The 25126-nt window shown below is 43.2% G+C and overlaps 1 protein-coding gene across 1 annotated transcript; it reads left to right on the forward strand.

Moving 5' to 3' along the window:
• Window positions 1-16580: 16580 nt before the first annotated feature.
• GOLGA6L2 (golgin A6 family like 2) lies at window positions 16581-24872 on the forward strand. The gene is given in 10 exon segments (XM_063794609.1): window positions 16581-16757; window positions 18418-18546; window positions 19354-19383; window positions 19642-19692; window positions 19776-20072; window positions 21334-21392; window positions 21723-21864; window positions 22158-23633; window positions 23753-23828; window positions 23926-24872. Coding segments are annotated over 10 exon segments (3198 nt in total). The 5' UTR covers window positions 16581-16673; the 3' UTR covers window positions 24780-24872.
• The last annotated feature ends 254 nt before the right edge of the window (window positions 24873-25126 follow it).

The following is a 25126-nucleotide window of genomic DNA, read 5'->3' on the forward strand; positions in this document are numbered from 1 at the left end:
TTTACAGAAAAGAGTACTCCAGTTCACACAATGCAGTTTGCCATATTCTAGGGCCATGTGGAATCCATAAAATATGTTGTTAGAGATATGACCTAATTTTAAAAAGCATGAAATTACCTAAGAAGAACGTGAAGAAAAGGAGGTCTCAGGATCAAGTCCCAGGTTTTACCAAGATTTGGAAATTGTATGATGAGAAGTAACCAAGGATTCTCAGAAAGATCAGCCCATGAAACACAGTGAAAAACACAGAGTGTGGATGGCAGAAGCCAAGAAAAGTAAAACAAAGATCAGAATGTTCAGTATTGTAGAGTGCTGCTGAGTCACATAAGATGCAGGACGACATTTTCTCATGGATGTACAAGATGGAAATTGTTGTGAGGAAACTCTGAAGGCGTCATGATTGAGATTAGGTTAAAGAGAAACTGGAAGATAAGAAAGAGGATATCATTTAGCAAAATCTTAAAAACAAGCCTTGCTATGAAGACTAGGGAGGTAAAACAATAGCCAGGATGTATGGAGGAAACATTGTATTAAAAAAGAATGTATGTTTGGTTAGTTGTCTTTAAGCTAGGCGGTATTTTAGTCGACGTTTACATGCATGCCTATTAGAACAAACTGGGAGAAAGAAATGAATTGTGCAGAAGAAAGGAAGCAAAATTACATGACATTAAGCAATAAGAGACTCAATTTTAGGAAAGAAAAAATAGCTCCAGTATTTGGAGAAATAAAGTTTTGGTGGGAGGACACAAAGAGCAAAATTTATACTTCAAAAACTGTACTTCTGTTTTTGCAGTGCTTCATGTCTTTTTTTTATTTAACAAAACAATAAAATTGCGTTTTTCTTTCTATGTTTAAAAATAGATGTCTGGTCGCTGATGATTTCAATTGCACTATCATTAGTAAGAATGAAATAATTTGTGCCTTCATTTTTTAAAACTAAAGTGGGCTGGGTGCAGTGGCTCACGCCTGTAATCCCAGCACTTTGGGAGGCCGAGTCGGGCGGATCACGAGGTCAGGAGATGGAGACCATCCTGGCTAACATGGTGAAACCCCATCTCTACTAACAAACAAACAAACAAAAATTAGCCAGGTGTGGTGGTGGGCGCCTGTAGTCCCAGCTACTCGGGAGGCCGAGGCAGGAGAATGGTGTGAACCCAGGAGGCGGAGCTTGCAGTGAGCCGAGACTCTGCCACTGCACTCCAGCCTGGGCGACAGTGCGAGACTCTATCTTAAAAAAAAAAAAAAAGAAAACAAGTGACATTTAATTTATTAAAATCCTGGGAAAACACTGACAATGTTATTTCAGCTAAAGATATTTGAAACTTAAGATGCTAAATTAGTGTCATTAAAAGTTAACTTAGGGCCAGGCATGGTGGCTCATGCCTGTAATCCCAGCTCTTTGGGAGGCTGAGGTGGGTGGATCACCGGGTCAGGAGTTCAAGACCAGCCTGGCCAAGATGGTGAAACCCTGTCTCTACTAAAAATACAAAAAAAAATCAGCCAGTCGTGGTGGTGGGTGCCTGTAATCCCAGCTACTCGGGAGGCTGAGGCAGAGAATTGCTTAAACCTGGGAGGCGGAGGATGCAGTGAGCCGAGATTGCACCACTGCACTCCAGCCTGGGCGACAGAGGGAGACTCCATCTCAAAATAAATGAAATAAAATAGCAAAACAGCTCCAAATAGTGTAAATATGCAAAAGGTTAGGCTCTCATTTTTTTCTTACACTTAGTGTGGGTATATTCACAGCACTTGAAGAATCTATTTTGCTTTGTTTGATTAGAAGGAAAAAAAATCACATTTCAATAACTCAAGATTAAAAACTATGACCAAATATTGCTTAGCATATTTTCTACTTCAAATAGTTATTTGATGTCCGGGTGCGGTGGCTCACGCCTGTAATCCCAGCACTTTGGGAGGCCGAGGCAGGCGGATCACGAGGTCAGGAGATCGACGCCATCCTGGCCAACATGGTGAAACCCCGTCTCTACTAAAAAAATACAAAAAATTAGCCGGGCATGGTGGTGGGCGCCTGTAATCCCAGCTACTCAGGAGGCTGAGGAAGGAGAATGGTGTGAACCTGGGAGGCGGAGCTTGCAGTGAGCTGAGATCGCACCACTGCACTCCAGCCTGGGCAACAGAGTGAGACACCGTCTCAAAAAAAAAAGAAAAAGAAAAGCAAACTTGATTCCATATTTTCAAAACCATGAAGGAAAAGGAAACACATGGGAATGTGTTTTTTTTAATAGAAGAAAACAATATAAATCAATTCACCTCAGGAAATATTGACTAAAATATTGCTTTTAGTTGGTACAGATTCATATTGAACTAGGTAAATGTCTTAATAAATATTACATCTCTTCCTTGTCAATGGAAAACCAATAGGTTCATGTTAGATACATGTTACATTTTGGAAGTGCAGTGTGAAACAATAGCTTAAAATTATGAATAAAAAAGAAAAGAGTACAAAAATGCTGTAAAGTAAATGACAGAACTCATTTCCTCCATAGTTGCAGAAAGAACCAAATATTGCTGACTCTGGATGACCTCTGACAATATTCTGGGTTTGAAAATATTTCAAAACACAAATTCCTTTGAGGAATTTGGCTATATAATTTAACCTATTTGATTCTCATTTTGTTGTTGTTGTTATATGAAAGTACATCTATCCTAGAGCAATCTTATAAATATTTGAGATCATAGAGAACATTGTATGTACAATAAGTTCTAGAGTCCCATATTCATGGACATTCAACATTCACTAAAGAACACCACCATCTTAGAGTGTCTTCCACGTGTCAATAATTATAGTACAAAAATAGTTATATATTTATATCTCTACCTATATTAAAAATTGACAAGTCCTACAAATAAAGCCTTTACAGGAATATATGAAGAATTATAGGTATGGAAATGGAAATGGAAATATTTTAGCAAAAGTAAAATATAGTTTAGTAACATCAGTGTTGTTGGACCCAGTTTAGAGAATCATTAATTTAGAATATAAAGCCCTAATTATTTTCATTCTAAATTATTTTGAAGTGACCCAATAAATGTAAGCAAAGTAATTTATTTAGAGTGATTCTCTTCCTTCTAAACACTTTGTACGCATTTTTTAATGCGTAGCAAGTCTGAAAATCCTTGGAATAGGACTGGAGACAACATAAACAAAGAGATAAAAAATAGATAAGGAAAATAATGACAAAACTGAAAGAAATGAAATCTTGTGAGTGTTCCAAATACTTGGAAGCCAAGAGTCCCAGCTGTGTTACTGAAAAAATTAATCTCTATGCTAATATTCAGAAATCTACTAACAGATCTAATGAAGAAATCCAGACTAGCAGTGATCGCATAAAGGAAACATCTGCATGAGCAACTGTGTTTATTCCTTAATATAAAGCCTAGATATCCTAAGTTCACATATTCTTATTAAACTTTCAAGTTTATATTTTTAAGTACTAAAACATATATGCCATTAAAATGATACTCTTTTATTTTTCAAGTCTGTGTGTCTAGATACATTAATTTGGAAGAGACAAAGTTATCCCCATCTAGAACCTGAAGGAATCTATATTTTTAGGTTAGATGTTCTTCCATGCAAATTTACTGACTCAAAGCTGTCTTCTGAATTAAGAAGGATCACATTGTTGTTTTATGTTAAGACAGAAAGCATGCTTAGCTCTTTCATGCCCCATTCTAATTAAGTATAGAATTTTACGTGGTCTGCCTTCAGAGTTGTTTCACTGATATGTTCTTTTCCTTAGTAAGTGCGCTGGTATATAATAATATAGTCATCCCTCACATCCCTGGGAGATTGATTGCAAGACTCCCGAGAATATCAAAATCCATGGATGCTCAAGTCTTTTATATAAAACAATGTAGTATTTGCATACAGCTTATGCATCTCCTCCTGTATACTTTAAATCATCTGTAAATTATTTATAATGGCTAATGTTATATAAAAAGTGGTTATACTGTATTTTGATTTGTAATTTTACTGTTGTACTATTATTATTTTTTATTTTTATTTTTGTCTGATTTCCCCCATGCTGTTCTCATGATGCTGAATGAGTTCTCACAGATCTCATGGTTTTATAAGGGACTTTTTTCCCTTCTTCACTCTGAACTTCTCTCTCCTGCCACCATATGAAGAAGGATGTGTTTGCCTCCCCTTCTGCCATGATTGTAAGTTTCCAGAGGCCTCTCCAGCCATGTGGAACTGTGAGTCAATTAAACCTCTTTCCTTTATAAATTACCCAGTCTTGGATATGTCCTTATAGCAGCATGAGAATGGGCTAATACACATGGTTTTTTATTCATGGTTCTGAATCCACAACAACCTATGCCTCATGACTTCTACAGCACGCATGAAGACATTCGCTTTGCAATGTCATCGCTGCATCCATCCAGAATGCTATCTTAGCTCTGATGCATTTGATCTCCACTACACACAGGTGACTACTCTTTCCTTATCTGTGTGACTAACTGCTAATTTATTTTCATTCTGTCTCTCTAGTGAGTCTCATATCTATTTTTTTATCTCCTGTTATTTCTACCTACACACCATTTAAACAAAGTCCCAGACAGATCTCTCACCAGCCATTTCTAGTGCTCCTCACTCATGCCAGTTTATAAGATCTCATATTTGTGTGAGGTCCAAACCCTTCAGAGACTTCTCATCACCCACTAATATCTTTCCCAGTCCACAGTTGTCCAGTCTGGTTAAAACCCTCAATATTATCTATGCTAATTCCTGCATTTCAGTCCACACAAATAACTATAAGACATTTGTACCTGATTTTTCCTATTACCTTACTCATATTTTATCCTTTATGGAGAAATTCTCACTTTTTCAGAATCTGACAAAATAGTCCCCATCTTCACAGGCCCAATTAAAATATCACAATAGGTTCCTTGGATGGAAAGAAATCACTTTGCACTCTAAACTTCCATAGCATTCCACTTTCTGTCATTCATTCTCCTTGTCACACTGCACTTCTACTTTGATTGTCTATGTCTGTATTTTTATACCCATTCTACGTGTTAGACCCTTAAGCTAAAGGAATGTGTCTTATGCATTGTTGAAGCACTCAGGTAGCACTAACTCTTTATGGACTGAAAGAATGAGGCTCAGAGAAAATGACATTTGTAATTGTTTTTAGGAGTGTTAACTCAGCAACTTATAAACAGCAATGTTCCTTTACAACATTTTGATTGCTGTTTTTAACTGTGCATTACCAAACCCTACTTTCCTTTTTAAAAAATATCTGAGGTAGATTATGTAACTTTCTGGTAATTTTCAGCAGTTAAAATATAATCCCAAGTAACTGTTTTAATAGAATTATAATTTTTATCTAAGAAATGGTAAAAGTATAAGCCTAGATATGTAACTACAAGTCTAGAGATGTATTTTTACTCTATTACATTCTTACTCCAAGAATGAAGTCATCATTTTGCAGTTTCAACTAAGGTAGTTTGAAGTGAAAAAGCACAAAAAATAAAAAAGTAGTTTTTTTCTAGTTTCATATTAATGCTGCAAAATCCGTCTTCAACACAGTAGCTATATAATAAATTTCATTGCAATCGAGCTTCTTTCTCATATGTGTTTGCATTTATTACTTTCAGTTAATAAATGAGTTATCTATAGTTTACCTAAACATCAGTTAACCAAAGATATCCATTGTTTATCCAAACATCAATCTCTTTGCTTTACAAATAAAAACTAACGTAATCTTCAAAAGCGTAAGTCAGTTTTATTCTCTTAAAAAAGTACATGGTTGTTTCGAGGGGAGGAAATAATTTTTAAAACGACGTCTATAACATTTCACATTTCACATCATTTTAACAATTCTAATTCTACAATTATTGTGTCTAATTCTAACACTGTGTCTAGCTTTACTTGGATAAACAGAAATGTAGTAGGGAAGAGACAGCATGCTTAGCTTGCAATATCTAAGTAATTACTCGTGTGGATATCTGGGAAGATAGCTCTCCATAGCCCCGCTGTCACTGACCTGTAATGCTTCTCTTGACGTCTTCGGTAAAATCCAACAGATTGCAAAGAAACTGGAATGCCTTGAAGAAATAGAGCTTTTTCGATGATGTCAGATTCAATAGACCTCTAATCCTTAGTAAAACAGTACAAAACAGTAGAATAACTTGATGTTTTCTAATATCAACTGAGGTTTTATTTGGGAGATTAACCAGAGGTTTGCACAAAAATGAAAGTGAAGACCATTACTCTTTAAAGAAACTAAGACTCTAGGTTTGGATCTCATTTGTGGAGCCCCACATTCCAAGTCATCTAATGTTCCTGTCTAGTTAGCTTGTAAAAGTCTACAAGGGAGGAAAACCCTTTTTTTCTTCAGTATAAGTATATTATATGTTGATAGAAAGTTAAATGACAGTTTAATAAATGTACATCTAAATGAAATTTTAAAAAAAAGTACATGCCATGCTGTCACAGAGGCCAGTCATGTGTCATTAATGCTTTCTCAGTTTTGAGTGCTACCTCAATTCAATGTTGCTTAATGTTTCAAGTTACTTAAGCTCTATCCTTTCTCAGATAGTTTATCTCTTCAGATGAGACATAACATTAAAGAATCTAACCACACTTAAGAGATTATTTTACCTTTTGACTGCGTAAACTCCATTTGAGATAATTACATTAGTGTTTGATATTCTCTCTGCTTCTAACTACATTTATCCTTGCTCTGTGTTGTTGGATAACACTGTGCTATAGATGGGAACCAGCTTCCTCTGCATCACACGTGATTTAAAAATGAGACAGAATAAATATACCCATCTGGGGCTATTAGGAATGGTCACTTAAGAGGCTATGGGTAAACACATTTTCCTATGTTCTTTTACCAGAACTTCCTAAAAATCTGGCTTTATTCTTCCCATCCCACCAACACAGTTTAAAAGGAAACAGACGTTGTCATTCAGGTTCTTGTATATGCTAGACACTGTGCTATGACATTACACACATTACTTCTTTCTAATTCCTTCAAAAAAAGCTGATTTCATAACTGAGGCTCAAAGAAGTTAGCTCTTTCCTATGATCATGCAGGGAGGAAGTCGGTGGGGTGGGATTCCAAAGACCACTCTTTTCCATACCTCAGGCTGCAGCCCAAGGATAATCCAGAGATACTGAGAGTGAAGACAGCTCCCACAAACCCCAGCATCTTCTCAGACATATGCAGTGGTGTGCTGGTGAATAGGCCCAGAGAAGCTTTCATTTGTAGCATTTAGAGATTTACATAGGAGCTACCTTCCACTGGTACTTTTTCCCACTGCAAAACTCAGCCTAACACATTAACGGTGCCATCTCCAATAATTTCATGAACTCTAACAGTTGTGTTTTAAACACCCACTCTTTGATATACCACATCCTATACGTCCAGCCTGTTGACTGCAGTATTCTCAATTCATCAATCATCAATCCCACCCTTAACTGCTTCCCCAGCTTCACTTCCCTATATATCAAGGTTTTCTGGGGCTTTATGTGGGATTGCAATTTAATTGATACTTTGTGGCAGCTGTATTTAAGCATATAGTGCGGTGAAGAGCAAGGAAAATTAGGGACCGGGGACTATGTAGAATCCTAAACACAGGTTTTAAACTTTGAAGGCATTCCTGTATTATCTGGATTTAAATTATTTTAACTTGAATTTCTGATCCAATGCCCATTTTTTCGAACAGATTTCTTTCATTTTCTTACATGCTGTAAAAACATCCTTTTTTTTTTTTCAATGAAAATGACCTGCCATATGCCATATGCCATTAAGCTTCTCAGGCTTTATTTTTATTAGTTTACGTTACATCCTCACTTAGCGGGATCTGGAAAAGCCTGAAAATCTAATTACATCAGTTAGCCAAAACTAGTTTTTACATGCATCATTTTGATAGATTTTACATATTCCAGCCATAGTTATTTTTTATAAACAGGGAGAAATTATGGTTTTCATGTATCAAAAGTAATAATTTTAAAGCAGAGAAAACCACAACAGTGGGGGTCAAGCCAGCTATTCCTCATGAGCCTCTCCCTAGGATGGCCTGCAACTTTGAGGAGTTACTCTTTGCCAGAGTGTTTTTAAACCCACAGCTTCACCATAGACATAAAGAAGGGTAAGGCCTACATGAACTCTGCTCAGCTCAAACACATGGTGAAAAGAGCGCTGAATGCTTGAGGACCTTTTTTGCTTGTTTGTTTTTTTGAGACGGAGTCCCGCTCTGTCCCCCAGGCTGGAGTTCAGTGGTGCGATCTCGGCTCACTGCAGGCTCCGCCTCCCGGGTTCACCCCATTCTCCTGCCTCAGCCTCCACAGTAGCTAGGACTACAGGCGCCCGCCACCACGTCCGGCTAATTTTTTGTATTTTTAGTAGAGATGGGGTTTCACCGTGTTAGCCAGGATGGTCTCGATCTCCTGATCTCGTGATCCGCCCGCCTCGGCCTCCCAATGTGCTGGGTTTAGAGATGTGAGCCACCGCACCCAGCCGAATGCTTGAGGACCTTTATGCACCACATTCAGTGACAGCTGTCAGCTGTGAGCGTAATTGTTAAGTTTTCATTATAGGGTTTCATTCAAAGCAATCTTTATTTATTTGAAGGCTAATATTAAAATGGGCATGTGGCAGTTGCACATATTATGAGCAAAACTCTGCCTAAAACCATACCTATGAACCTAAACACTCAGGCACACACATGAAAAGCCATACATGGCCGGGCGAGGTGGCTCAAGCCTGTAATCCCAGCACTTTGGGGAGCGGAGGCAGGTGGATCACGAGGTCAGGAGATGGAGACCATCCTGACTAACACGGTGAAACCCCGTCTCTACTAAAAATACAAAAAATTAGCCGGGCGTCGTGTCAGGCGCCTGAAGTCCCAGCTACTTGGGAGGCTGAGGCAGGAGAATGGCGTGAACCCGGGAGGCGGAGCTTGCAGTGAGCGGAGATCACGCCACTGCACTCCAGCCTGGGCGACAGAGCGAGACTCTGTCTCAAAAAAAAAAAAAAAAAAAAAAAAAAAAAAAAAAAAAAAAAAAAAAAAGCCATACACATCGGTTGCATGCACACACACACACAGAAGCTTTAAATTGCTTGTATCCGTCTCTTAATTTTTTTTGGTGGAGCATATATCAGTGAATTGCTATAAAGTAAGTGTTTATGGAGCTATATCATGATTCATAGTCTGATTACTGCTTGTGAGACAAAAATAGAATGTATCCATGAAAATGAACGCAGAAGTATTTATTATCCATTGATCTTTGTTAGTGTACATTTATAACTGAGTTATATTGATCACTTGTTTAAAGTATGCAATTACATAAAATATAATTTTATTAACGAAATTATATTTATCATGTATGACAGCTACCAGGAGAGTCATTGTATTGGAAACTAAGAGAAGTAAATGGATAACACTTACACTGTGCAAAGTTTCCACTACACGTCATTAATTTCTGTAGTTCCTAGATAATCTTTTCAGGTAGAATAAAATGTCCACAAAACAAAAGTAATTAAACAACCAACATAGATTCCTGAATTGCCTGCTCTGCTATGCACTCTCTACTCACCCTCATGTCTACATTCTGCCACTAACTCAAATATCCTAAACCATTGCACATGCCATCAACCCCCGCACCCCGCCGCTAAAATGTTTCAATCAGACTCAGGCAGGCACCATCTGACCATCCCCTCAATGCTAATCCATAAGAAAAGAAAAGTGACAGTAGGAAAACATCAGGATAAACACACATAAAGAAATTCTTAGCCAGTTCTGACCTCTGCTTATATGGACCAAGCAGAGTATTACATAAGAGGAGCCACACAGGCCGAGCGCGGTGGCTCACGCCTGTAATCCGAGCACTTTGGGAGGCCGAGGCAGCTGGATCATGAGGTCAGGAGATGGAGACCATCCTGGCTAACACAGTGAAACCCCATCTCTACTAAAAATGCAAAAAAAAATTAGCCGGGCGTGGTGGCAGGCACCTGTAGTCCCAGCTACTTGAGAGGCTGAGGCAGGAGAATGGAGTGAACCCGGGAGGCGGAGCTTGCAGCGAGCCAAGTTCGAGCCACTGCACTCCAGCCTGGGCAACAGAGCGAGACTCCGTCTCAAAAAAAAAGAGGAGCCACACAGAAGAAATTTAAGGGACAACTCTTTGAATTGTAGTTGAAGAGATACTGATCACAGGTATCACTCTGTTACTCACACTCCTTTCTATTGGCCTCCGTAGCATCTGTTCAAAGAAAGTATCATATTTACCAAAATTTAGCCATCTCATGAAACTTAAAAACTTTAGGAATTCTGCCATAGAACTCCAATGACTAGGAGGCTGTATCAGGAAGCCTTCTATTGTTTTCAGTGGCAAAACTATAGTCAACAATAATTTATCGTACATTTAAAAATAACTAAAAGAGTATAATTAGATTCTTTGTAATACAAAAAAGGACAAATGCTTGAGGTGATGCTTACCCTGTTTACCCTGATGTGATTATTACACATCATATGCCTGTATCAAAATATCTCATGTACCCCATAAATATGTGCACCTACTATATACTCACAAAAATTAAAAAATTAAAATTATTTTTAAAACTTGAAAAACCAATAATAAAATATTTGCAGCAATAAAATAATTCCTATCTCTACTCCACACATAATGAATAAACATTGCTACCTGGGAGATCACTTAAGGAAATTTACTTTTACTAAATGTCAATGGCGTTATTGATTAAGCTTGTCAATAAACACAAGTGAAAATGATTAATAAAAAAAAACACACAAATGAGCAAACAAAACCACCAACAGCAACAGGGAAACAAGAGTTTTCCTGACCGAATCCCTATCTTCTCACCCTGTTCTCAGCAGCTGCCTTATGCCTTTTGCAGGTTAGAATCTTAGAATTGAGAAATAATAATTGTTTAATTTTAATAAGTTTCTACTAAATCCTTTACATACGTTTTCTCCTTTTATCCTACTACAACCCAATGTAAGAGTAGCATTATCACCATTTTACAGATGAGAAAACTGAGATGCTGGAGGCTAAATAACTTGCTGAAGGTTTTACTGCTAAAATGTAGTAAGACTAAGATTAGAAGGCAGTCCATCTGGTCCCAGAACCATAAGTTTTAACTCCTGTGGCTAGGTTCTTACTATTAGCCGCAGATTTATTTCACATCTGAACTTTCACATATTATATGTGGGCAAATTGCCAGGAACCTAAGCTTGATTTGTTGGTACAACATCTTCCATTCCAAAATGCCTGTAGCCAGCCCTCCTGAATCACTCGGCCTATGGGGCTAAAAAGCTGGTTTTTTTCTATGGCCATTCAACTATTTTACATTTTGTCAACTTGTCAAGGTATCATACACTATTCGTCCATAGATCTCCTTAATGTCCATATCACACCCTGTGGACTTGCAGAGGTTGCACATTGAAATATGACTTACCCTGGTAATCCACATCTTAATTTCTTAATAATACCCATCTCAGCCGGGCGCGGTGGCTCACGCCTGTAATCCCAGCACTTTGGGAGGCCGAGACAGGTGGATCACGAGGTCAGGAGATCAAGACCATCCTGACTAACGCGGTGAAACCCCGTCTCTACTAAAAATACAAAAAATTAGCCAGGTGTGGTGGCGGGCGCCTGTAGTCCCAGCTACTCGGGAGGCTGAGGCAGGAGAATGGCGTGAACCTGGGAGGTGGAGCTTGCAGTGAGCCGAGATTGCGCCACTGCACTCCAGCCTGGGTGACAGAGCGAGACTCCGTCTCAAAAAATAAAATAAAATAAAATAAATAAAAAAAATACCCATCTCAAATAATACCTTCTTCATGGAGTTCTCATAAGGCACAAATACAATTTCAGATAGATGTCACTTATATACATACAAATATACATGCAAGTGTTTTGCAAGCTGAAAGGTATTTAACAGTATTCGTAACTCTGGAAAGAGTCATCTTTATTTGCTTTTCTTCAGAATTATTAGATTTTAGGACAAAGACAGATTACAGCACAGATGACTTAAATAACCTAGATGACATATTCTAATTGTTTAGTTTTACACCATGTCCCGCCCAGGTCTATGAACGCTGCTGGTCTTTAATAATCCCACACAGGGCAACCATTGTCCTCGTGGGAGAAGCATGACATAGCATGGCAAAAAATTGGAAGAGAAATATTTCTACCACATAAGAATACCTGAGTGTGGATTTTATCACAGACATTTGGGGATTTTTGTCTACAGAGTTCATAAAAAGATTCAAGTTAGTGTACTGTATCTCTTATAATTAAGATTAACTAATTTAAAAATTAGTGTTGAAAATTACCATTAAAAAGTTGAAAAACATTACACTGTCTAATCGTGATAAACTCTAACAGAAGATTTGATGTATTTAAAAGAAAAGCATGCTTTCATAGCCAGTGACCGGATTTCAAAACTGAACCCTGTACTGTCTGAGGTTTCCCCAGACTTTATATTTTAGTAGATTGCTTTCACATATGAAGGCCTGATCCCCGCAACCTCAGCCTAAGTATTAGTTGTTTTTCAGAAAATAGTAGGAAACGAGGATAAATTTTTCCACATCTTTCCAGGTCTTCTGTGTGGCAATAATATCTACTGACAGGATAGTTTGTAAAGATAGGGGTGTGGCTTATTGGTAAATGACAGAGAGATCTACCTTTACAATCAAGTTCCAAGCAAGGAACAGACAAGGACAAACAGCTAAGATTCTCCTTCCTTCCACCAGATATTTTGACAATTTCTCTCTGACATAAGTAGACATATTATCATAATGAATAAATTCAATAAATATATCCTCATTATTATTTATTCACTGAATATATCCTTGTTATTATTATAGAAATAAAGAACAAGATATTTCAGACCTCTCTACTCAACACAGCAATGGAGATAAAGATCAAATACAAAGATATCTAGCTTAAAATGAAGGATGCCTTTCTAATTTGACTTTCCTAAGTTGCTGCATTGGAATAGGTAGAGTGATGTGCAGTACAAAATGTTCAACTCAAAAAGAAAAGAAATTATTTCTAATTCTTGTCTCTTACACTCATCTTAATATCTCAGAATCAATGAGATGATCATGGGTGATACGTTGTTTTTTTTAAATGATGAGTTACTATATTTTTACAGTAAATAGGATCTACTTTTCACCTCTTTATACTAAATAAGAAAATTAATAGGCCAGGCGCAGTGGCTCACGCCTGTAATCCCAGCACTTTGGGAGGCCAAAGCGGGCGGATCACGAGGTCAGGAGATCGAGACCATCCTGGCTAACACGGTGAAACCCCGTCTCTACTAAAAATACAAAAAATTAGCCCGGTGTGGTGGCGGGCACCTGTAGTCCCAGCTACTTGGGAGGCTGAGGCAGGAGAATGGCATGAACCCGGGAGGTGGAGCTTGCAGTGAGCGGAGATCACACCACTGCACTCCAGCCTGGGTGACAGCACGAGACTCCGTCTCAAAAAAAAGAAAAGAGAAGTATTCGACAAATCAGTTTTGACATACGGGTTTCCTCATGTTGACTTTTGAAATATTGGTTGGTGAATATCACCAACCAATATTCCCTAGCTCCTTCGTGCACCTCAAATGACTAAGAACGGAGAGAGTACTAGAAGTAGCATCTATTTCTTTTGCAGAGATTAGAAACAAGACGCTTCTTGCTCTACTTCTTCAAAAGGTTCCAAACCGGTGATTAAGAACAACTTTAAATATTTTGGAGTTGAGAGAAAGTTATGAGTCCTTTTTCAGCCTGAGACTTACTGTTATGAAGGAATGCATACACAGTCAGCCTTCCAAGGATACTGCTAGCAGCTGCATCAAAATATTCGTAGGGACATTGTTTTATAGACAAGAAGTCCCTTGAACCTGATGATCAAGAGAAATAAATTGATCAGACCCTTGCAGGAGCAATTTATCACCCTGGAATACCTTTGACAGTTGCTGAAAATGCATGCTGGCAGGAAGTTTTTTAATTACCAAAACCATCAGATCATTTGCTTGGTTCTTTCAGTCAGTGAAATATACGAGTGAGTAATGGAGTCTGTTCAAGGAAAAATTAGCTAAGCATTGAATCTGCCACTGTCCCTGTTGCAGATGGAAGGCCAGATGTGCAGGGACAGTCACGAGTCATCAGGCTCATATATATAGAAGCACACACATGTATGTATGTTACATATATATGTATACATGATAGTTAAAATAAGAAAGGAAAGATTTTGTAGTTTATAAGAGAACCTCATATTTACAGCAGGTTGAATTTCTGGAAAAGGCATTTTAATTAAATGGAAGTGGTTTTCTTAAGTTTAATTGGGTTTTCCTTTGGAAGTAGCATTATAATAGAGTTATATGCTTAACTAGGGGAGAGATATTCGAGTCTTTATAAAATTGGTTATAGGTCAGACACAGTGGCTCACGCCTGTAATCCCAGCACTTTGGGAGGCCGAGGCGGGTGGATCACAAGGTCAGGAGATCGAGACCATCCTAACATGGTGAAACCCCGTCTCTTCTAAAAAATATAATAAATTAGCCAGGCGTGGTGGCGGGCGCCTGTAGTCCCAGCTACTCGGGAGGCTGAGGCAGGAGAATGGCGTGAACCTGGAAGGTGGAGCTTGCAGTGAGCCCAGATCGCGCCACTGCACTCCAGCCTGGGCAACAGAGCAAGACTTCTTCACAAAAAAGAAAAATAAAAAACCTAACAAGACATCACCAGGAAAAAAACTTAGACTGCACTTCCTCTTGTGAACGTTAAGTATAAAATTACCAAATGAACTATGAGCAAGCCCATCTCAACCACATATAAAATGGTATTAATCATATATCACAACAAAGTTGATTTAATTCCAGAAATGCAAGGTTAAACATTCAAAAGCCAATCACTAAGTTACCTTATCAACATAAAAAGATAAGAAAAAAAATGCTCAATCAAGAAAGAAAAAAGCAATTGATAAAATTCAGTACCTATTCATAAATCTTAAAACCTATCTAACAGAGAGGAAGCAACATGCCCAGTTAAACACTCCCATAGCTGGGAATAATGACACAACTTATTTGCAGCCAAAAGATGAAAACTGCAGGCCGGATGCAGTGGCTCATACCTCTAATCCCAGCACTTTGGGAGGCAGAGGCAGGCAGATCACGAGGTCTGGAGTTCGAGAACATCCTGGCCAACATGGTGAAACCCTGTCTCTACTAAAAATACAATAAATGAGCCAGGCGTGGTGGCACATGCCTGTAGTCCCAGCTACTCGGGAGGCTGAGGCAGGAGAATTGCTTGAACCGTGGAGGAGGAGGTTGTTACAGTGAGCCGAGATCGCGCCACTGCACTCCAGCCTGGCAACAGAGCAAGACTGCATTTCAAAAAAACAAAACAAAACAAAAAAACAGATGAAAATTGAATTTCAGTATAATCTTAAAACTTTTGAGAAATCTATGTATTTCAGCTAAAAAGAGACAGACTCAGCCTTTTGACCTTTCCTCTTTCCCTCCCTGGAAGGCAATCCAAGGCCTGGAAAAACAACAGCCACATTGTAATCACAAAAATAAAAACATGGCTAAGGAAGTATCAGGAAACGGAAAAGAACCCTGGACTGCCTTCCTCTGCACGTTTTAAGTGACAAAAATGAAATCTATATTTCTTTTTTTTTTTTTTTTTTTTTGAGACAGAGTCTTGCTCTGCCACCCAGGCTGGAGTGCAGTGGCATGATCTCGGCTCACTGCAACCTCTGCCTCCTGGGTTCAAGCGATTCTTCTGCCTCAGCCTCCAGAGTAGCTGGGACTACGGATGCACGCCACCATGCCCAGCTAATTTTTGTATTTTTAGTAGAGATGGGGTTTCACCATATTGGCCAGGCTGGTCTTGAACTCCTGGCCTCGTGATCCGCCCGCCTCGGCCTCCCAAAGTGCTGGGATTATAGGCATGAGCCACCGCGCCCGGCCATGAAATCTATATGTCTTTAAGTCACTGAATCAGATTTATTTTTTCTGTGACTACATGTAGCCCTAAATGATGCATTAAATACTAAAATAAATACTAAAATACATACTAAAATTTTGGTCTTGAACTCCTGACCTCAGGTGATCCACCCACCTCAGCCTCCCAAAATGCTGGGATTACAGGCATGAGCCACTGCACCCAGCTCAAAAGCTTTGTGTTTTTAAAGATATCAGACATGTTTCTTGTTTTTTTTTTCAAAAAAACTTAACAATAATGTAGGAGAATAAGAGAAACTTTTTCCAAAAAAGAGAAATCATTGTGATTATCTTATTGGAATGTTGGATAATATAGTCTGCTTTATTAATCATCAAGCATGCTGTAAATTTTCCATTTTAATAGGATTTGTATCTCGATTAAGGTGATAAAGGTTTAAAGTTTTTAAAGTGAAAGCCAGCCCCGCCCCTCTCCTGGAGTGGGCAGGGACAGCAGTTGCATGGGCGGCTTTCCTTGTGACATCACAGGTCCTTCATGACACGTGGCTGCCTGGCCCCGCCTCCTTTCCCTTTCATCTTTCTCACTGACCAATGGGCTTGAAGCATTAAGGCCACGCCCCTATTCTGCATTCTAGTGCAGCCCTGGTTACGCCTCCTCTGGCTCAGTCACATAGCTGCGTGGTACGTGACTGGAGGTGTAGCGTTGTCCTCGTCTGAATCACGCTGATGTGGCCCCAACCCCACCTCCCTCCCCACCCCATGATGTCAGAAAAAACCAGACAGAACAAATTGGCCGAGGCCAAGAAAAAGGTAAAACTCACTGGGTTGCGGCACCCCAACCCCAACCCAGCCCCAGGCCCCCTCCCATGGCAGAACATCTGCCAGAGTCCATGCCACTCCAGAGGCACACTGGACTGGGTCCCCCCAGTGCCACTGGGCTCCCCCAATCAAAATCTTCTCAGCCAGCCCCACCCCCTCAGCAGTCCTGCCCCGGCCCTTGCCAGTGACCCCAGGGTGACTTTGAGCCAGTGACCCCTGGGGCTCTCCACTCCGTACTCTGCCCTCACCTCCTATTACCCCAAAACTGACCTCCCTGGGCCCTTTGGGATTGTGTCTCCAAGGACCTGTGTGCCCCAGCACCTGCCCTCACCAGTCGCCCCAGGGTGACTTTGGGCAGGTGACTCCTGGGGCTCCCCGCTCCATACTTGGCCCTCACCTCCCGTTGCCCCAAGCCCTACCTCCCTGGGCTCTTTGGGCTCACGTCTCCAAGGACCTGGGTCCCAACCCTGTGAACCCCTCCCCAACCTCAAAGAGGCAACTTGGGCATAGCACTGATGTGTCCCTGGCCCTCCACCACCCCACAGAGGAGTGAAATGTAGTGATGTCACAGTCCCTCTAGGAACTGTCATTACTGCTGCAAGACTGGCCTTTGATCTTAGGACCCGTCCCCTAAGTGTTCTCACCCTGTTTCTGCTTCCTCTGGTTGCAGCACAGATTTCCAGCTGGAAGGGAAGTAGGGACCATGTGACCTAGCAGTGAGAAGTTTCAGGCTGCCTTACTCCCTTAACACAGACATTGACAGTATGAAAAGCCTACACCTCCCCCTGTGAACTCAAAATGTTGACATCGTCTCTTGGTGGAAATGGGAGAACGGGTTTTGTTTGGTTTTCTCCCAGGCTTCTACTCTCCAGAGAGACTTTAACATTTTTTTCTCAGTTCTCCACCTCATATTTGAATTCTCCATGGTTCTGGGACCAGATTGCCCGTCAGTCAGTGATCTCTGAAGTGAGATTTGCTCATCTTCTGTGCAAGAGATCTTGGGAAACTGGACTTGACAACTTGAATCTTCCTCATCTCATCTCAACCTGGGGTACTTTGAGTGCCACAGGATACATATGGGGCATCTTTCTGAAGCATCAGTTTCCCTTGATTCTCGTGGGAGAGACAAAACATTAATGTTCTTACGGATGACAGTCACACAGATTTCTAAAAGTATACCAGACTTCTCACTGAAATGAATCTTGGGTTGTCCTCTTTCTGTTAAATTCCCAGATTTAACAGAAAAGCTGCCTTCTGCCCTGAGGATACATTGATGTAAAAGTCTGAGAGGTGGTGGTGCACTTCTTCACACTAACAGATGTGTGAGGATGTGTGACTGTAAACCAAACAGTGTACACTTTCCTGTCTACTTTTTACTTTTCTACCTCTGCCTCTGGTTTTGGTCCCTGGCAGCTGCGATTTGTGGCAAAACCCCAGAGCTCAGAATCAGAAGACTGAGTTTAAGTTCCATTATTGCCTTTTTTTTAGCCATGGTATCAATCCCTCTCAGTCACTAAGTGATTGTGACAACACCTTGTACAGTTGTTGGTGGCATTAAATCAGATCGTCTATGAGAGTATTTTGTATAAACTGTAAAGTGACTGTAGGAGCTTGTAGTTCTCATGAGTATCACTGCTCCTCTTTTCCACAGTTCACAGACTATCGTCAGTGGAACATTGCTGGTGTTGGTACCAGAGCAACTGACACCAAAAAGAAGAAAATAAATAATGGCACTAACCCTGAGACAACCACTTCTGGTGGTTGCCACTCACCTGAGGATGTAAGTCTTGGCTGGCCGGTCTCCTGAGGACAGGAGGCATAAGAGGGGGTAGAGGGTAACTGTTAAGATTGTGGAAGGAACAACTGCCGGGTACTGGATAAGAATTCTGGGTTTGAATCCTACCTCTCCAACTACCAGGGACATGATTTAGGGCAAATTGCTTGAGCTCTTTGGGCCTCTCTTTTCACATCGGTAAAATAGGGGTGGTAATGTTTTACTTACATTTGTGAAGTTTAAATCAGATTTGTTATTGTTGTTTTTGTGTTAATCTCTAGTCCAGGGCCTGCTGTAAACTCCCCTCCTCTTTGGGCTTGCGTTTCCTGAGGAGGTAGAGTTAGAGAGTATCATAGGTTCTGTTCACTTTGAGAGTCTGAGATTTAAAGATTCAGTAGAATGGAAATCTTGGGGCCAAGGGCTCCTGTCTGCCTTTTCCGTCCTATATCCCAGCTGTGAAGAACCGACCCTGGCCCGTATGTACTTGCTCAATGTTTGTTGAATGAATGCACCTTTCTAAATCACAAGCTGGCAGAAGGGTGGGCTTTTCTCACACTCCATCTCTGAAGGTTTATGTTACTGTCTTTTTGAGATAATCTAGTTTCAGACTTTCAGTTCTGTGGCTGAGGGCAAAAACCAACAAAGACCCAAATCTCTTCTTTGGGAGTTGAGAGTTTACCACTTCATGTTCCCATTGGGTCTGAGAACGTTGCCCTTTAAAATCCATTCCTGACCCCTGCGTACCGCTTCCTGGCCTGGGGAATAGAGTCCAGGGGGCCACCCTCAGTCACCTTCCTTTGACTCTCCCCACAGAAACAACAGAACCGAGCGCAGCTGAAAGAAGTAACGTGATTTGTTTGCTCACGACATGACTGCTGGGTTTGGAGGGCACTCAGATGTAGAGGCCCGTCTCATCTCGCCTACTCCCAGCTTGGGGAAGAAGGCTCACCCCCAAGATTCCACCCCATCCCCACAGGGTCCCTGATAACCTGGTCCCATGGGTGGGCCTGTCCTGGGGCATTGGTGCCATTCTGGGGGCATGTCTCTTGCTGTGGATCTCTGCCTCCCCCTCGTAAGAGCTCTGTCTTCCTCTTTCTATAGGAAAAGAAGGCAAGCCACCAACATCAGGAAGCCCTAAGGCGGGAGATAGAGGTGAGTGGAGGGTGTGAAGTTCCCTCCTGTCCTCTGGAGAAGGTTTTTTTGCTTCTCTTTCAGCACTTGCTTTTCTCCCAAAGGCCCAGGATCATACAATACGAATTCTCACGTGTCAGAAAACTGAACTGGAGACAGCGCTCTATTACAGCCAGGATGCTGCCAGGAAATTTGAAGATGGGAACCTGGGCACCCCATCATCCTTCAACCTGGCACTTTCACAGGCCTTTAGGGGGAGTCCTTTGGGCTGTGTCTCAACCTCTCTCATTCCAGGAGAGTCCAAGGATCTCGCCGGCCACTTGCATCATTCCTGGCACTTTGCAGGAGAGTTACTGCGGGCTCTCTCTGCTGTGTCCACACGGCACAAGAAGGCAGACAGGGTAAGTCCAATCACCTCCCCAGTCTCCTGGGATCCCAGCTTCGCAGATGGAGGAATGAGCCTAAAGGTCCCTCCTGCAGGATGCAGTGTCCTGCCCAGAAGATAGTATGGGTCATTTCTTGCTGCTTTTGTGTGTGGTTATTAGAGGCAGGTTGGGGCTGAGTCAGCTGCTGTGGGTGAGTTGGGGGGCACTGTGGGGAGCGAGCACTGGACACAGAGCTCCAAGGCCAAGAGCCTGCCCTGCCCATACTTGGCTGTGGCCTTGACCAAGTCCTAGGCAGGGGTTAAGGTATTTGTACCATGAAGGTACAGAAGAGTATCTTTAGTATGTTACCATTTGTGTAGAGAGAGGGAACACACATAAGTGTGCATGTGCGTGTGTGTGTGTGTGTGTACGTATTATGGTAACATACATAAAAACATATTTGTAAGGATTCATAAAAAACTCAGGAGACAGGAACAGTGTGTGTGGGGTAGATATTTCCCTTCTCTACCTTCTGAGTTTTGGACTATGCCAATGTATCATTCTTTCAAAAAGTCAACAAAGGATCAATTTCCTCCTTCTTATCTGTGCCCCTACCCCCAGGGAAAGAATGGGCTTAGAGAATCAGATACACCTGGGTGTTGAAATCCCAGCTCTGTCAAAGTGATCTTAGGCAACCATTTAACTTTTAATACCCCATGTTTTGCATCTACACAATAGAGGTAATAATGGTAACCGTCTCCTATGGAGGTTATGAGGATTAAATGGGATTGTTAATATAGTGCCTGGTGAAGCACTCAAGAAAGGTTCCAACAGTGGTAGTAATAACAGTAATAACAATAGCAATATTATCTGATCTCTCTGGGCCCCTGTTAGCCAGCTATCAATTCAATCTCTTTCCCTGTCCCTTCTACCCTTACTGAGTTCTTTGAAAAACAAGTGAGAGCCAGGTGTGGTAGCGCACGCCTGTAATCCCAGCTACTTAGGAGGCTGAGGCAGAATTGCTTGAACCCGGGAGGCGGAGGTTGTCATGGGGCGAGATTGCGCCATTGCACTCCAGCCTGGGCAACAAGAGCAAAACTCCATCTCTAAAAGAAGAAAAAGAGAAAAAAAAAAGAAAAACAAATGAGACCATGGGCTTGGAATTGCCTTGAGAACATGTCGGGTGTGATGGAGAGTGAGGGAGTGTTACTGTGGAGTATCAGTGTAGCAGTTGTTCCTGGTCGTCCAGCTGCTCCTCTGCCTGCTCTGTCCTGACTTAACCTTTCTCTATTTGCAGTACATCGAGGAGTTAACAAAGGAGAGGGACGCCCTGAGTCTGGAACTGTACAGGAACATGTAGGATGGGGGAAGGTGGGATGGGAGGTCTGGGGGCCCTTAGCGTGGGTGGTGTACTGGGAGGTGGGGGGTACAGGTGAGCATGGGGAGAGGCTCCTACAGGTTTTCATGTGTGCACAGGGAAGCTCTAGTGCCGGCTGTGCCACTGACTCATGGGGTAGCCTCAGGCAACTCATGTCTTCTCTCTGGCCTGCCACCTAGGACTTTTAATTCCTGGGGTCCCTTCCAGTGCCACGGTTCTGTGCTTGTGAGGCGAGAGTAGAGGGTTGATCACCAAAGCAGTCCTTTCTGTTCTTCGTTCATTCCTTTCTCTACTGCCTCGGGCCATAGCATAACCAATGAGGAGCTGAAGAAGAAAAATGCCGAACTACAAGAAAAACTTCGACTTGCAGAATCTGAAAAGTCTGAGATCCAGCTCAACGTGAAGGAGCTAAAAAGGAAACTGGAGAGGGACAAAATCCTGCTGCCACAGGTGAGCGGCTGCAGCCCCGGGGGTGTGGGAGCAGCATCCGGCTGGGACATGGTCTAGGGATCATGCAAGGTATGGGGAGGGTCCAGCCAAGAGCTGGAAAATTTGGGTCCTTGTTCTGCTCCCACCATAGAATCCTCTAGAGTGTGCTAAAAATCTACAAATTTGGGGCCCTGCCTGGGAAATCAGAACCTCAGTGTTAGGGCTTAAAAATTTTTTTAAAGAATCATAGATGAAAACCGTTACTTTATAGATTACATTTATATAGCTAGTTCATAAGTCTATTTCCTTTTGAGGTTCAAACCAACACTTTGCAGGAGGAGACGTGGAGGCAGGAGGAGGAGCTACGGGAGCAGGAAAAGAAGATACGGAAGCAGGAGGAGAAGATGTGGAGACAGGAGGAGAGACTGCGGGAGCAGGAGGGGAAGATGCGGGAGCAGGAGGAGAAGATGTAGAGACAGAAGAGGCTGCGAGAGCAGGAGAAGGAGCTGCGGGAGCAGGAGAAGGAGCTGTGGGAGCAGGAGGAGAAGATGCAGAAGCAGGAGGAGAATATGTGGGAGCAGGAAGAGAAGGTGTGGGAGCAGCAGAGGCTGCCGGAACAGAAGGAGAAGCTGTGGGAACAGGAGAAGATGCAGGAGCAGGAGGAGAAGATATGGGAGCAGGAGGAGAAGATGTGGGAGCAGGAGGAGAAGATGTGGGAGCAGGAGGAGAAGATGCGGGAGCAGGAAGAGAAGATGTGGAGACAGGAGGAGAAGATGCGGGACCAAGAGGAGAGGATGTGGGAGCAGGATGAGAGGCTGCGGGAGAAGGAGGAGAGGATGCGGGAGCAGGAGAAGATGTGGGAGCAGGTGGAGAAGATGCGGGAGGAGAAGAAGATGCAGGAGCAGGAGAAGAAGACGCGGGACCAGGAGGAGAAGATGCAAGAGGAGGAGAGGATGTGGGAGTGGGAGAAGAAGATGCGGGAAGAGGAGGAGACGATGCGGGAGCAGGAGGAGAAGATGCAGAAGCAGGAGGAGAATATGTGGGAGCAGGAAGAGAAGGTGTGGGAGCAGCAGAGGCTGCTGGAACAGAAGGAGAAGCTGTGGGAACAGGAGAAGATGCAGGAGCAGGAGGAGAAGATATGGGAGCAGGAGGAGAAGATATAGGACCAGGAGGAGATGTGGGGGCAGGAGAAGAAGATGCGGGACCAGGAGGAGAAGATGTGGGGCCAGGAGGAGAAGATGTGGGGGCAGGAGGAGGAGATGTGGGGGCAGGAGGAGAAGATGTGGGGGCAGGAGGAGAAGATGCGGGAGCAGGAAGATGTGGAGACAGGAGGAGAGGCTGCAGGAGCAGGAGGAGAAGATGTGGGAGCAGGAGGAGAAGATGCGGGAGCAGGAGGAGAAGATGCGGGATCAGGAGCAGAAGATGTGGGACCAGGAGGAGAGGATGTGGGAGCAGGACGAGAGGCTGCGGGAGAAGGAGGAGAGAATGCGGGAGCAGAAGAAGATGTGGCAGCACGTGGAGAAGGTGCGGGAGGAGAAGACGACGCAGGAGCAGGAGAAGAAGACTTGGGACCAGGAGGAGAAGATGCGAGAGGAGGAGAGCATGCGGGAGCGGGAGAAGAAGATGCAGGAGGAGGAGATGATGCGGGAGCAGGAGGAGAAGATGCAGGAGCAGGAAGACAAGATGCCGGAGCAGGAGGAGAAGATGTGGGAGCAGGAAGATAAGATGCCGGAGCAGGAGGAGAAGATGTGGGAGCAGGAAGAGAAGATGCAGGAGCAGGAGGAGAAGATGTGGGAGCAGGAGGAGAAGATGCGGGGGCAGGAGGAGAAGATGCGGGAGCAGGAGGAGAAGATGCAGGAGCAGGAGGAGAAGATGTGGGAGCAGGAGGAGAAGATGTGGGAGCAGGAAGAGAATATGTGGGAGCAGCAGAGGCTGCCGGAACAGAAGGAGAAGCTTTGGGAACACGAGAAGATGCAGGAGCAGGAGGAGAAGATATGGGAGCAGGAGGAGAAGATGCGGGACCAGGAGGAGAAGATGCGGGGCCAGGAGGAGAAGATGCGGGGGCAGGAGGAGAAGATGCGGGGGCAGGAGGAGAAGATGTGGGGCCAGGAGGAGAAGATGTGGGGGCAGGAGGAGAAGATGCGGGGGCAGGAGGAGAAGATGTGGGGCCAGGAGGAGAAGATGCGGGGCCAGGAGGAGAAGATGCGGGGGCAGGAGGAGAAGATGCGGGACCAGGAGGAGAAGATGTGGGGCCAGGAGGAGAAGATGTGGGGCCAGGAGGAGAAGATGTGGGGGCAGGAGGAGAAGATGTGGGGCCAGGAGGAGAAGATGTGGGGCCAGGAGGAGAAGATGTGGGGGCAGGAGGAGAAGATGTGGGGGCAGGAGGAGAAGATGTGGGGCCAGGAGGAGAAGATGGGGGGGCAGGAGGAGAAGATGCGGGACCAGGAGGAGAAGATGCGGGGGCAGGAGGAGAAGATGCGGGACCAAGAGGAGAAAATGTGGGGCCAGGAGGAGAAGATGCGGGGGCAGGAGGAGAAGATGCGGGAGCAGGAGGAGAAGATGTGGGAGCAGGAAGAGAAGATGCAGGAGCAGGAGGAGAAGATGTGGGAGCAGGAAGAGAAGATGTGGGAGCAGCAGAGGCTGCCGGAACAGAAGGAGAAGCTGTGGGAACACGAGAAGATGCAGGAGGAGAAGATGCAGGAGCAGGAGGAGAAGATATGGGAGCAGGAGGAGAAGATGCGGGACCAGGAGGAGAAGATGTGGGGGCAGGAGGAGAAGATGTGGGGGCAGGAGGAGAAGATGTGGGGGCAGGAGGAGAAGATGCGAGAGAAGGAGGAGAGGATACGAGAGCAGAAAGAGAAGATGCAGGAGAGGCTGCCAGAGCACGAGGAGCGGTGCTCAGAGCCCTGCCTCCCTCCCTCCAAAGTTCTTTGTAATATGAGCCACACTGGCAGCGTGGAGCCTGCAGGAGGAGAGGCTGGGGAGGGTTCTCCGCAGGACAACCCCAGTGCACAGGAGATCATGCAGCTGTTTTGTGGGATGAAGAACGCCCAGCAGCGCCCAGGATTAGGCAGCAACTCCTGCATCCCATTCTTCTACCGAGGAGACAAGAAAAAGATGAAGATCATCAATATCTAAAAGTCGGCAGTGTCAACAAGGCCTACAGAAGTGTAAGCCGCCATGTCACTGTGTGAATATAGTCTGAGCACAAACTTGAAAAAAAGAAAAAAAAAAAAAAAATTTACTTTAAATTGTGGTAAAATACTAGCCAGGCCTTGTGGCC

This window comes from Pan troglodytes, chromosome 16 (genome assembly GCF_028858775.2).
Source record: "Pan troglodytes isolate AG18354 chromosome 16, NHGRI_mPanTro3-v2.0_pri, whole genome shotgun sequence".
NCBI classification, from domain to species: domain Eukaryota; kingdom Metazoa; phylum Chordata; class Mammalia; order Primates; family Hominidae; genus Pan; species Pan troglodytes.